The sequence below is a fragment of the Perca flavescens genome, chromosome 12, assembly GCF_004354835.1.
Source record: "Perca flavescens isolate YP-PL-M2 chromosome 12, PFLA_1.0, whole genome shotgun sequence".
Lineage (NCBI taxonomy): Eukaryota > Metazoa > Chordata > Actinopteri > Perciformes > Percidae > Perca > Perca flavescens.
The window spans coordinates 28,419,857-28,432,161 of NC_041342.1; the positions used below are offsets into that span (position 1 = coordinate 28,419,857).

At 41.4% G+C, this 12,305-nt stretch overlaps 1 protein-coding gene across 1 annotated transcript in view; it reads left to right on the forward strand.

Moving 5' to 3' along the window:
* The window catches only part of LOC114564924 (nucleoprotein TPR), a 31,169-nt gene extending 19,805 nt beyond the window's left edge, over window positions 1-11,364 (forward strand). The window contains exons 36-55 of the mRNA XM_028592603.1: window positions 1,089-1,127; window positions 1,634-1,828; window positions 2,048-2,159; window positions 2,290-2,483; window positions 3,132-3,202; window positions 3,480-3,679; window positions 4,115-4,309; window positions 4,787-4,893; window positions 5,056-5,130; window positions 5,947-6,183; window positions 6,275-6,476; window positions 6,570-6,772; window positions 7,097-7,168; window positions 8,113-8,204; window positions 8,849-8,961; window positions 9,072-9,170; window positions 9,430-9,571; window positions 9,824-9,921; window positions 10,804-10,914; window positions 11,186-11,364. Of these exons, the coding sequence (XP_028448404.1) occupies window positions 1,089-1,127; window positions 1,634-1,828; window positions 2,048-2,159; window positions 2,290-2,483; window positions 3,132-3,202; window positions 3,480-3,679; window positions 4,115-4,309; window positions 4,787-4,893; window positions 5,056-5,130; window positions 5,947-6,183; window positions 6,275-6,476; window positions 6,570-6,772; window positions 7,097-7,168; window positions 8,113-8,204; window positions 8,849-8,961; window positions 9,072-9,170; window positions 9,430-9,571; window positions 9,824-9,921; window positions 10,804-10,914; window positions 11,186-11,238 (2,610 nt within the window). The 3' untranslated portion in view covers window positions 11,239-11,364. The remainder of the gene's footprint in view (window positions 1-1,088; window positions 1,128-1,633; window positions 1,829-2,047; window positions 2,160-2,289; window positions 2,484-3,131; window positions 3,203-3,479; window positions 3,680-4,114; window positions 4,310-4,786; window positions 4,894-5,055; window positions 5,131-5,946; window positions 6,184-6,274; window positions 6,477-6,569; window positions 6,773-7,096; window positions 7,169-8,112; window positions 8,205-8,848; window positions 8,962-9,071; window positions 9,171-9,429; window positions 9,572-9,823; window positions 9,922-10,803; window positions 10,915-11,185) is intronic.
* Window positions 11,365-12,305: the final 941 nt, after the last annotated feature.

Here is a 12,305-nt window from a genome sequence, read left to right on the forward strand (position 1 = left end):
AAGACCCATAAGATCCATGAATATTCAATGTCAGTGAGGTAAATCATTAAATGATGCCGGTGACCTGATGGATAGCTAATGTAAACAAGCAATAAATGTTGTGCATTTCTTCCGTTCACATTTACTAAGTGCTTGTTTAAGTCTTAAAGGGGTGATATAATGCAAAACCGATTTTACCCTGTCATAGTAAATAGGACATACATAGAAGCTCAAAGTCCCACTGACACCCCTTTACTATGAAAATCTCATATTTTGAAACTGCCGCTGAAAACGGGCGAATCCCAACAAAGCTGGAAGTTGACGTCAACCTCCCAAAAACCGGAGCCTTTGTCAGCCCATGGGTGTATTAAGAGAACGGTAACGCCCCAACATTTACATAGGCTACACAACTGATCTGAGATCAGGTAGTCTTCTGAATCTAGATCGCGCAGATCTCTGCTATTCCATTACAAAATTCACTTCTGAAACTTTTTTATGCGAGAAATCAACTATGTAAGGCTCAAATATGGGCCGTTTTACGAAAATGGATGGCTAATTGCAAATTTTGTCCAACTGTGTGTCGGAATTCAGCTGCCGGTGCTGCCTGTGTTGCTGCCTCGTCCCATATTTGAGCTTTATATAGTTGATTTCTCGCTTAAAAAAAGTCTCAGAAGTGAATTTAATAACGTAATAGCCCGACAAACAATGTATAACTTTGCAATGAGACCTGCTGTCGAGTCTCCCATGTGTTTCTATGTAGTTTGCTCAAACCAATCAGCACGTAGCTCATTCTGAATATTCATGAGCATACCATATTTGGAAGAAAAGCTCTTGTTCCAAATAGAGCCATATTCACAGGGTAGTTAAGGGCCTAATAAAATAGCATTCAGGCAATTTTTAGCCCAACCAATGTAACATACCCCGTTAGGAGACCTTAAGGAACAGTGTAAAATACCCTATATAATCATTCTATCACCCCTTTAATGCTTATACTGCGCACTCTGAATAAACACACAAGTCATTTTCAGATTTTTTTTCTCACAAACCTGGGATTATTTTGAGCAGTACTTAAACTAATAAGTATTGGATCTGTGCTTACTTCCTGACAGGTGACTGATCTTCAGAGCCAACTGGACAGCCTGCAGAAGGTTGGGAAAAGCTTTACAGTCAGTTTATTTAAACTAGAAACAGCACTGCATGCACATGTGCTGTGCATGTGTATATACACACACACACACACACACACACACACACACACACACACACACACACACACACACACACACACACACACACACACACACACAAACACATTTTTTTTGGCTATAACTCAAGACTTCCTACGCTAACTAAGTCACACAAATGTCTAATAGGATAAAATGATGAAGTAATGACATTTAATATCCAAAAAGGTCAACTTTACTGTGACATCATTATATTCTGCAAAAATCCTTTTCTGGTCGTTATTAAACGCCATAACTCAGGAACAGAAGGGGAGACATTTGGTTGGCGGAGGCTAACAACCACAAGGCGATAGGTCTAGTTTTTATTTTTCCATCCGTCCTCTTTAGTCACATCAAATACATCAAACGGTCTTTCTTTTTAAAGGTCTTCACTTACACAACATGTTTGCCTAATTGTTTCTCTTTGTCAGATAATTGGTGAGCGTGAAGCAGACATTAAGCGTCTGCAGGAGCAGCTTTCTGAAGCCAACCAGGCTAATGAAGCTAGCCGAGCCACACAGGCCAACCAGAGCCAGAGTTCCCCGTCCATCCAAGCCAGTGATGCTAACGTTGCTAGTGACGGTAACCAGGCCCTACAAGAGGAGCTGGCTAAACTCAGACAAGAGGTACTTTCCAATCTGCTTTCCCAAAATAATGTTTAATCTGACTGTTGTCTCTTTCTTTCTGTATTGACACCCTTAACATTCTCGCTAATTAACTCTGTCAACTGTATCAAAATCCTTGGATAAGTCAATACTGTCAATGTTTTTTGCAGTTCAGTGCCTTAATAATGTCTCTCACCACTTTAAGATCAGCAGTTATAGCACTGTGTTGTTCCCCTGCAGCTGTCTGAGAGCAAGACCAGAGAGGAGCAGCTCAGGCAGCAGATAGCTGAAAAAGAGGAAAAGACTAAGAAGGTCTTCATGGGAGCCAAAACCAAAATCAACCAACTAAACAGTAAGTTTCACAAGCTCTTATGCACACAGATACTAAATTAAAGACATGCTGACAAAGTACAACTGGACAAAGAAGCTACTCTCTTACATTAGCTGAAGTGTAACTTTGTTACCTGCACCTTAACCTGTAGGTGCTAAAGAGAAGCTCACTCAGGAGATACAAGAAGTGAAACAGAGTAAGGAGGAACTGGAGGTGAGAATGAACGCCCTGAAGTCTCAGTATGAAGGACGGCTTCTTCGGCTGGACAGAGAGCTGAGAGAACTGAGAGAGACGCAACCACAGTCCGACCCTAGAGAGGAACCACAGGACCAGAGTGGAGCTAAGGTACATGCATCACGCTGGCTGTGGACATGACTGACATGAAGGTCCATTCTTTGAGATCTCTTTATCTCACCAAAATAGACCAAATGTTTTTAGAAATTCTGTTTTGTTCTGTAATTATTTGTTCGCCCTTTTTTTCTTCACTGTAAAAATGATGTAATTTGAATTGTACAACTAAGTATTAGGGCCACTAATAGCGGACCTGCTAACCTGGACGCCTTTTGCGTAGCAGGAACTTATTTTGTCATCAAAGTATGCGTTGGTGCAAGTTCTTACTTTTAGGAAAGATGGTCCGTTTTTTTTGTTGTTGTTGTTTTTTACACCAAAAAAGGGCCTTGACCGCCCACCCGCCAAATGCAGGTAGAATTGGTTGTGGCATGTAACACAGTCACTCGTACTAGCCACTTTGTTGAGTGAAACGCCGGAGCTGGAAGACCCTAACCGCAGCAGATTTTCTTGTTGCCCAAGAAAGCAACCTACCTTATTGAATGACTTCTATCAAAATAATCCGGCTTCTTTTCTCCAAATATTATGACATTTTTTCTGTAAATATTACAAGTTAATTCTCTACATCTAATAGCCATCTGTGTTACAATGTTAAAGTTTTTCTGTCATCTAATTGCAATATTACCAACCTGTATCGGTACTTAGGTGGGTGATCAGACCAGATCTGCAGACCAGAGACAGATATCTTTGAAGAGTCCTGCCCAAGACAGGGGGAGGTAACTAATGAAGACACACACATGCACAAACACCAGAGACAAAGTTAATAGTTGTAAATAGACGTTTTTTTATTTACACTTGTTAGAAACTTAAATTTTTTCAGTCAGTGCATGTATTGCAAGTTCTAGCTTTACAGACGTTGTTAAAGAAATATTCAGATCCAGATTAGAATGGATCTACTGTAAATTATAAAAGCTTAATGCTTTTTACAGTAATATAGAACAAACACAAAGTAATTGTTGGCAAAAAAATAACTTTTCATGCTTTGTCCATCAGCTCCAGCCTGTCTGACCCTCCCACTGCCAACATCCGCCCCACAACAAGTACTCCATCTCCTAGCAACAAGCCAAGCCCCTCCCCTGGTAACAAGGCCACGCCCCGTGCCAGCATCCGGCCAATGGTTACCCCGGCAACTGTCCCCATCCCAACACCTACTGCCACGGTCATGCCTACCACACAGACTGACAGCCAAGAGGGTGAGTGCAAGAGATGAAAAGGAATTTAAAATAAAAGTAGAACTTAGTAGTAGATAGTATATTATAATTTGCGTGTTTTGCTCTTGCCTTTGGCATGTTGTTACAGAGCTGGCTTTAGCGAGGTAAAAATATGGCAGACAGCAAGGGGGCTTGCAATATTACCACACACAAAAGGGACGTCCTAAGGAATCCAAATTCAAACGGCCTGCTTGCACACACATTTACTGAAAGGTGGAGCAGGAAAAATAAAGAGGGGGTTTCTCAAACTTTGGGGGTCTTTAGTCACACTGGGAACACATATTTATGTTAAATAGACACAAAAAGGGGCTTCTTGCATAATATGCAATCTTTTAAAGTAGAATATAGTGTGTGTTCGGTTAGTTTTTGTTACGTTAGCTGATGTGTCACAATGTAATATAATGTTTCACCCTGCAGTGCTGATGAGTGCAGGAGCCTCTGTACACTCTACCAGCTCCAGTCTGGTGAACACGGCCACATCAATAACTCAGCCAACCAGCACTCAGGCCACCGCTTTTGTCCAGCCCACTCAGCAGCAGGCAGCCAATCAGGATGCAGGCCCCAGTGTGGAGGCAGAACGACCATCTACGTCCTCTTCTCTGGGTGGAACAGGTGAGCAGCACCTTGTCTGATATCCCACGGGCATCCCTGCAACCTTACAGATAACGATAATGCACAGGAAAGAAACAAAAGACACTGTCGTTGGCCTGTGGCGTTTATCCCGTGCATATAATAACCTCTCGAGTGAACACTGAAGGCTAGATTGCTCAGACCAAATTAAATGCACTTATTTAATTTTTTTACTTATTTATACCTCCATCCACAATTTTCCCCCTGACTGGATATCCGCTGAACAATTTAATTGTGTTAACTGATATCGTGTGTGTGTGTGTGTGTGTGCGTGTGTGTGTGTGCGTGTGTGTGTGCGTGTGTGTGTGCGTGTGTGTGTGCGCGTGTGTGTGTGTGTGTGTGTGTGTGTGTGTGTGTGTGTGTGTGTGTGTGTGTGTGTGTGTGTGTGTGTGTGTGTGTGTGTGTGTGTGTGTGTGTGTGTGTGTGTGTGTGTGTGTGTGTGTGTGTGTGTGTGTGTAGGTTCAAAGCGAGGCCGAGAGGACGAGGAAGAGGAGAGCAGACCAGAGAGTTCACACACACCTCCAACGACAAAAAAACTAAGACTTAAACCAACAATAGCACTACAGGTAAACGGAGATAGAACTCAACCTTTGTCTTTTGGTTTCACACTGAAGACCGTTAATGTTGCTATTGGAAATTAGTTCCAAGTCCAGATTTCTAGCTTTGTGTTGTGGTCTTCTAAATGTATTAACTGTGTAGTTACAGCTGTGTAATCTGGTGCGTTTCAGATGGAAGGTGATGAGGAGATTGAAGGAGAGCTGAGGGATGAAGGAGAACGACAGGATTCGCCAGATGACAGTCAGGTCAGTCACCATTGAAAGCATCTTCATTTGATGGCTAGGGTTGCATAACATTGTTCAGAGACACTTACTGTATGAATTTAGTGTTTGACTAGTATGGACCCTCCCGACTGTTTTCACAGCAAATGTCCGCAAAGATTTGAAATTCTTGGTTTTGTACCCACCTAGTTGTTACAATTGGGAAGTATGGATAATGTGTGTAAAACCAATAAAAATGAATGAATAAATGTTAGTGTGTAAGATATATTTTATCAGTTTGCAATATTACGTAACTTCTCTGTATTATTTCTTACTTGTTAACTTGCAATCTACAACCTACAGTCAAATATCCTTGTTTATAAGCTTAACATGCACCGTATGGCTAAAAGTCTCCATGTGATAGCTGAACATGTAAATCCAAAACCATGGACCTGACCAAAAGCATGTAGACAGGAGAGTCTACTTACTTTTGGCAATATAGTGTCAAATCAAACATATTAAGGTGATATGAAGCGTAAACGGTCTGAGTTAGGCAAATCAAGTGGATCTCTTCCAAAATTAGTCTTTTTATTACAAAATTGCTTACGGACACATGTACACCTGACTATTGTTTTTAAGACATACTTGAAAAATTGTGAACCTACCCTTTAAAGTATAATGAAAATGTTGTTAGTTGCAGCCTAAGATGAGACACACAGTAAGTTAAAAGCTGTAAATCCTCTCCACTACCAGAGAAAATTCTGTTTTTTTTCCTTTTTTCGATTGGAATGTAATGATAGTTTGTAAGATCGCCTGCAGTGGTTTAAAATACTTAATAATGGATTTATGTTTGGGCTGCAGGAGCTTCCAGAGGATTGTTACCCCAATTTAGCTGAAGATGACGAAGACATCGAGGAAGTGTCCCAGTCTGTCCCCTCCGATATGATGTCCTCTCAGGGCTCCGCTATTGTTCGGGACGTCATCGTGATCGATACGGACAGCGAGAGCCGTGAGAGCAAAGAGGGGGAGGAGAAGCAGGAGGACGAAGGTGAAGAGGAAGAGGAGGAGGAGGAGGAAGAAGACGAAGAAGAAGAAGGGGTGCTGTTCCGTTTTATTATCGTGTCAAAACTGTTTTCAGCGTTGATCGGTTTTCTGTAGTAAGTAACCTAGCGTTCTTTATCTACCTCAGTATAAGGAAGAAGAAGAGGAGGATGAAGATGAGGATGATGCTGGTGACAGCGGGATAAGGGGAGGAGAGGAGAGTAACGAGGAGAGCAGGGAGGCAGAAGAAGGAGCAGGGGAGGATGAGCCATCCGAAGCCTCCAACGCTGAGGACAATGTGTGTGGAGCCTCTTCAGACTCGCAGCGTCCCTCTGAGCCGTCCCACAGCAGTGAGCACCTTCCCTGGTCTCCGTAGTCTCCGACTCATCTCTTTGTTCCTCTTTGTAAAAGCATTTTTAATGTGAGTTACTCTTTTCTTCCAGATGAAGGCAGCAGTAGCGCCACATCAGAGTCCGAGCCCCCCAGAGACCCTGTACACTTCCCCCCAACCTCCTCCCCCTCTGCACCCTCCCCCTCCTCCTCCATTACACCCCGCCTGCCCCACCCACGTAGGCCCCCACACCCCCTCCCTCCACGGCTCTACATCCAACCTCCAGCTCCGGAGCTGGGACCCCCACACACACAGGTACACACACAGTTACACACACAGTCACACACTGACTCAGCTTGATCAAATTAAACAAATCACATTTATTCGCGGTACAATTTGCTAGAGCTTTATCACACAACATATAAACAGGGTTTTGTCGAAAACTTCAAATCGTAGACTATTATCTTGCTCATCAGGAACAAGTTTGAAAGAAAAAGTGCATTTAACTTTGACATTTTAGCCATTTAGATGGTGTTTTTTTTTTACAGGTTCAAAAAGAGTTTATTCAAGATCACTGCCTTGAAAATGTCCTTTTCTTAAAGAATACTCTGACAGTGATGACCTGTGTTTGTTAATCAGAGACAGTCCTCTCAGCTGCGCAGACCATCAGTAGGACGCGGACCTCAACTAACCCCTGGAATAGGCAGTATGGTAAGAGATGGTGTGTGTGTGTGTGTGTGTGTGTGTGTGTGTGTGTGTGTGTGTGTGTGTGTGTGTACGTGTGTGTGTGTGTACGTGTGTGTGTGTGTGTGTACAAGTGTGTTGAGGAGTAGGATTACATTTACTTTATATGTTGGAGTCAATGTTGTCAAAACATTTCCTATAGGGGTGTAAGAAAATGTCGATACACTTGAGTATCATGATATTATGTTTTGTGATACTGTATCCATTCTCAAAAACCCTATTGATTTTTAATCACAGGTGGTCCCTCTGAGACCCGCGGGACCACCGGCAATCTCAGCCGAGACTACTGTCTTTAAGAGACTGCAGCAGGCTCCCTTTTAAAACGAGAGTGAAGATACTGGTATCATGAAACTGAAAATACTTTGGTATGAAAGTTAATAACCTAAAGCATCCATTGGTACCAACCATGTCATGCTAGCTTGTCTGGAAGGTGGCTAAATAACGCTCCAAAGATAGGCTACATTTTGGCGAGGAACTGGCATGGCCATTTTTAAAGGGGTCCCTTGACCTCTTACCTCCAAGATATCTAAATAAAAATGGGTTTTATTGTATACCCACAAGTCTTCCCCTTTTATGCTAATCCCATGCAGTTTTTCTCATGTATAAATGTTATTTTTCGCCTTTCTTTGTGTGTGTTCATGTGTGATGTTAGTCCCCATAGTAGCCATGTCATTGTAGTGAGAACATTTTTTTAAACTTGATCTCTGTTGCCTGTTTATTTTTTTTAAGATTTGAAATCTTGCAATATATTAAAAACATAACCCCTTTTGTCATGATATGTATCGTATTGCCAGATTCTTGCCAATACACAGCCCTAATATCCAATATGTATTATTGGTCTTAAAAGGGTCATGCTGTGTGTACTAATCATGTAAAGTAGATCTGCAGTGAGTGTGTTTTGTGTGTTGCAGCAACATTTCTTCGATGATGACGACCGAATGGTTCCCAGTACTCCCACTCTGGTAGTCCCACACCGCACTGATGGCTTTGCTGAAGCTATACAGTAAGATCTACACACAAAGACTGCAGTGTCAAATGCACATATATCTGTAATATTAATCGGTCATTTAATTTCTAGAATTTCAGTGAAAAAAGAGGTTTGAATGTTCGACAATATCAGGGGGATTTTCCAAAAGTCTAGTCGAGTCAAGTCACAGTCAGGTGCTGATGTAAGAAAAAAAATAACTCTGTTCTGCACTGCATGTCAGACATCAGGCTGAAGTTATCTCATGGGTGAAACCCTGTGTGTTTCCCACTGCAAGAAAAACACTGTACATCATATTTTACAGTAAAAAGTCCTCAGAAAATCCCCCGGTGATAGAAAAAATCAAAGAATAAGCTTCTTGATTTAACTGTCTAGAAGTAGAGTATTTGCACCCCATGCTGTTTTTAAAATCCACATTTTTACCCAGTTTTGTATGTTAAATTAAACACTTCCAGATTTTGTTAAAAACTGATCAATTATGAGCCCTAGATGTTCACCGGTTTGGATGATGATGATTAGAAAAGAAACTTAAACTCTTTAAAGCCAACTCTAACAACAAATTTAAGCTTAGTTATGATGAGTGTTTGGATGATCTTGGAAGCAAGCTCGATCATAACCCCAGTGGGAACTGTGACTCTCACGTGTGTCGTTCATCTCCTCAGTTCTCCTCAGGTAGCTGGTCTGTCCACCAGGTTCAGGTTTGGACCTCCAGAAGACCTGCTGCCTCAGACATCAGCCTCACACTCTGACCTGGGACAGCTTGCCTCTCAAGGAGGTACTACACACATACATAGTTACACCTGGACTGATCTCAAACATGTTACGTTAGGTATTCATTTTTTAAATCCTTAATCCTGTCTGCCTTTACTACTGCCGTGTGTGTAGGTCTGGGGATGTACGAGTCTCCTCTCTTCCTGGCTGCTCATGATGAAGACGGAGGAGGAAGGAGTGTCCCCACCACGCCTTTACAAGTGGCTGCACCAGGTGAGACACACTCTGTGCATTTTGAAATTTCAACCAAGTGGCAACACACTGTAGGCTTCATCCCTTCCCAGCTCCATCATTGCTCCCCTCTTTGCCCAATTTTGGATTAGCTGGGAGTTTGGCAACCCCAGGCACTGAAAATGAAGCTCAAAGAGAGGCCGGAGCCGCCCACTTTGAGCTTCATTTTGGCTCTTTAGATGCCTATATGTTTTATACAGTTCACTATAAATGCTGCATCATGGCTCTCTGTCTCTATTAGTGACGGTCTTCACAGAGTCTCTGCCCTCAGACAGTGGTGACAACATGGCATCCCAGTCGGTTCCCATGGTAACCACCTCCACCGGGATGGCTTCTGCTGCAGATGATGGCGATGAAGTCTTCATGGAGCAGGAAGGAGAGGGGTAAGCAACTTTAAATAAGTCCAAAGAGATTAAAACTGGGAAATGTCTTTCAGATAGCCAACTAGAGAAGCAGAGATGTGACAAAGAGGTTTGAGTTCACTGGTTGGAAGATTGTAGGTTGTGAAAGTAAATTTCTAATACAAGGTGTATTTGTACCTTTTTAATTGTAATCGGAATGTGCCAGACAATTATGGTAACTTTCTTTTTAATGATGGAGTATTTGTGTTTGAGTACATTATTTGTGTTTCCCAGTCCTGGTATTGAATCCTCTATGGAGAGCCAGACAGACATGGAGTCAACAGGACAGCAGAATGATGATGCATCACTGCCATCTACCAGCCAAGATCCTGGTAAAGTATTCCGTCTATGAACATAATTAAAAGCCAAATAGCATGATTTTTATTATGAACCCTAACCAACGTTTCCAGGCATTTAAACAACCTTGTTGGACCACGTTGCCTTTTTCACATTCTAACATGTTAGCTTCCACGTCAACACAACCTTTCACTTGTTTTAGTTGTCATGGATTTGATGTTTGAAATGATATAGGCCTGCATAAAGTATACTGTGTATTGAACTAAGTTCTCATCCCACACATGAATTGGAATGACTATGACAAGTTGTTGCAATAACACTGTTTTTTAGGATTTAGGACAACTACATCAAATTCTATATATCCAATATTTATTATCTATAGGTAAAAACGTTGAAACCACAGTAAGTTGTACAGAGAGGGATGCCTGTCCTATGATTATAGCAAATATTTTCATATGGAGAAAGAAGTTTCAGCAGCTTTCTGATATGCTCAAACAAGCCTGCTGAATTCCTCGGCGTAGAACTACCGCCGGTCATTTTTGTGTTTAGCTGAGTCTCTTTGTTCTCTGTGATATGAATCAGAATACTTTATTGATCCCTTCAGGAAAATTGTTAAGTTACAGTTGCTCACAGTCAAACTTAAGGCCAAAATAAGAGTAAGGAGAAAAAAAACTAGTCAATAAGTATAACGAGTGTATAAAATAACATAGTTTTTAATTTCTTGTACTTGAGCTAGGTAAAGTAAGATTAGGTTAAAAAGAGTATGTTTCTATACAATAGATTGTACAAATGCTATGACCTTTTGTGAGTAGTTTGCTGTGTTCTTATGTATAGCATGACCTGATGTGATGAAATTGTGCTCTGTCACTGAAAGTCTAACATGCAGCGTCACTGCTCATCTCTGGCTTTATTCATAGACAACAGCAGTGGTACTCAGCGGCGCACAGTGAGCAGTCTGATCAGCAGCCTGTCAGGCAGAGGAACCAGAGGAGGGAGAGTCGAGGCCAGGACGTTACTCACCCGCAGAGGTAAGAAACCAAAACAGTCCTGGAGGACTGGACTTTCAGTGTGTCAGTAAAGATCTTTCAGGGCTCCTCAGACCCTCTTGACGATCACTAATGTTGTACATTTACAGAATGAACTCCAGTCACTCAAAAGGGTAATGATGAAGCTGTTTATTGAAGTGCAATAAGCAGAGAGCAGCATTACATGGGAACACGAATGATGAGGATTATATCATCAACAGTGATCATGTGGGTCATTAATTCTAAACTGCTTTCTCCTCACATTTGTTTTCAGGTACTTTCTCTCGTGGAAGGGGAGGAGCCATGGGCAGAGGGGGCATCGCCTAATGATGTCACTAGTAGTAACTCAGTCAATTCATCCAATAAGGGAATGGAGAGACTATGCTTATTTCCAGGATTATTTTAAGACGTTCAGTATTCTCAAATCTTCTGTCCAGTCAAAATTCCATTAATCACACTATAACACAAGAGATATGACAGCTCTGTATGTGTGGGATCCTTTCTCACCGATTTGTACGGTTGCATTGTTTGTGAAATCCAGAGTTTTTAGTTTTGTGTTGTAATTTCTTTTTCACATGTATTCATGAGAGCTTTGTTCTTGCTTTGTTTCTTTATTTTGCTTTTGTCTTTGGACTGTTAATGCGCTTCTGATAATAAAGTTGAATAATAAGTAGCAGCTATGTGTGTGTTTTTTTTTTGTTTTTTTTTTATAATGTGTGGTATTCCATTGAGAGTGGACTGAGAGGGCGTTGCCAATCAGCGATGACTTATCACATTTAAGATGGCTGCCATAGAGATTGCATCCTCTGGTTTTAGCTTCTTAAATGTGAGGGTTTGCAGCTTTTCTTTGTTTTATATTCTTATACTTAAGGTTTTAGAATGTGGGAGTTTTGGCTATTTTAATGACTAAAATGTATCTTTTTCAGATTGTTTGACTGAGTAATCACTAATGATGATAATTGATAATTACATCCCTAAACATAATCAAAACTACAGCTAATTTTGAGAATTCTTAAATGAATACATAACTACCCATCAAACAACCATGGGAAATTAACATTTTCCAAAAGGTTTTAACTGCAGTAAAAGTTCTCTCTTAATGTGTCATTAGCAGCTGGAAGGTTTGAGGTTTTATAGATGGGTGGGGCTGTCAACATTTGTGATGGTATGTTGTTGGAAAAACAAATATTTACGGGAATTCAAAATTGGGACACAAAAAATTAGTACATTGTTCCTTTTTGCTCAGTAGCTATGTTTACTAAGTAGAACCTGTGCTGATACAGAAACTCCCGGAGCAAGGCTTCTGTCTGCTTGTCCGGATGTTCCTAGGGACAGCGCAGCCAAACTCTGACGGAGTTGGCTGGGAGGGGAGGGTTAGCATTTTGAGCGGCCGT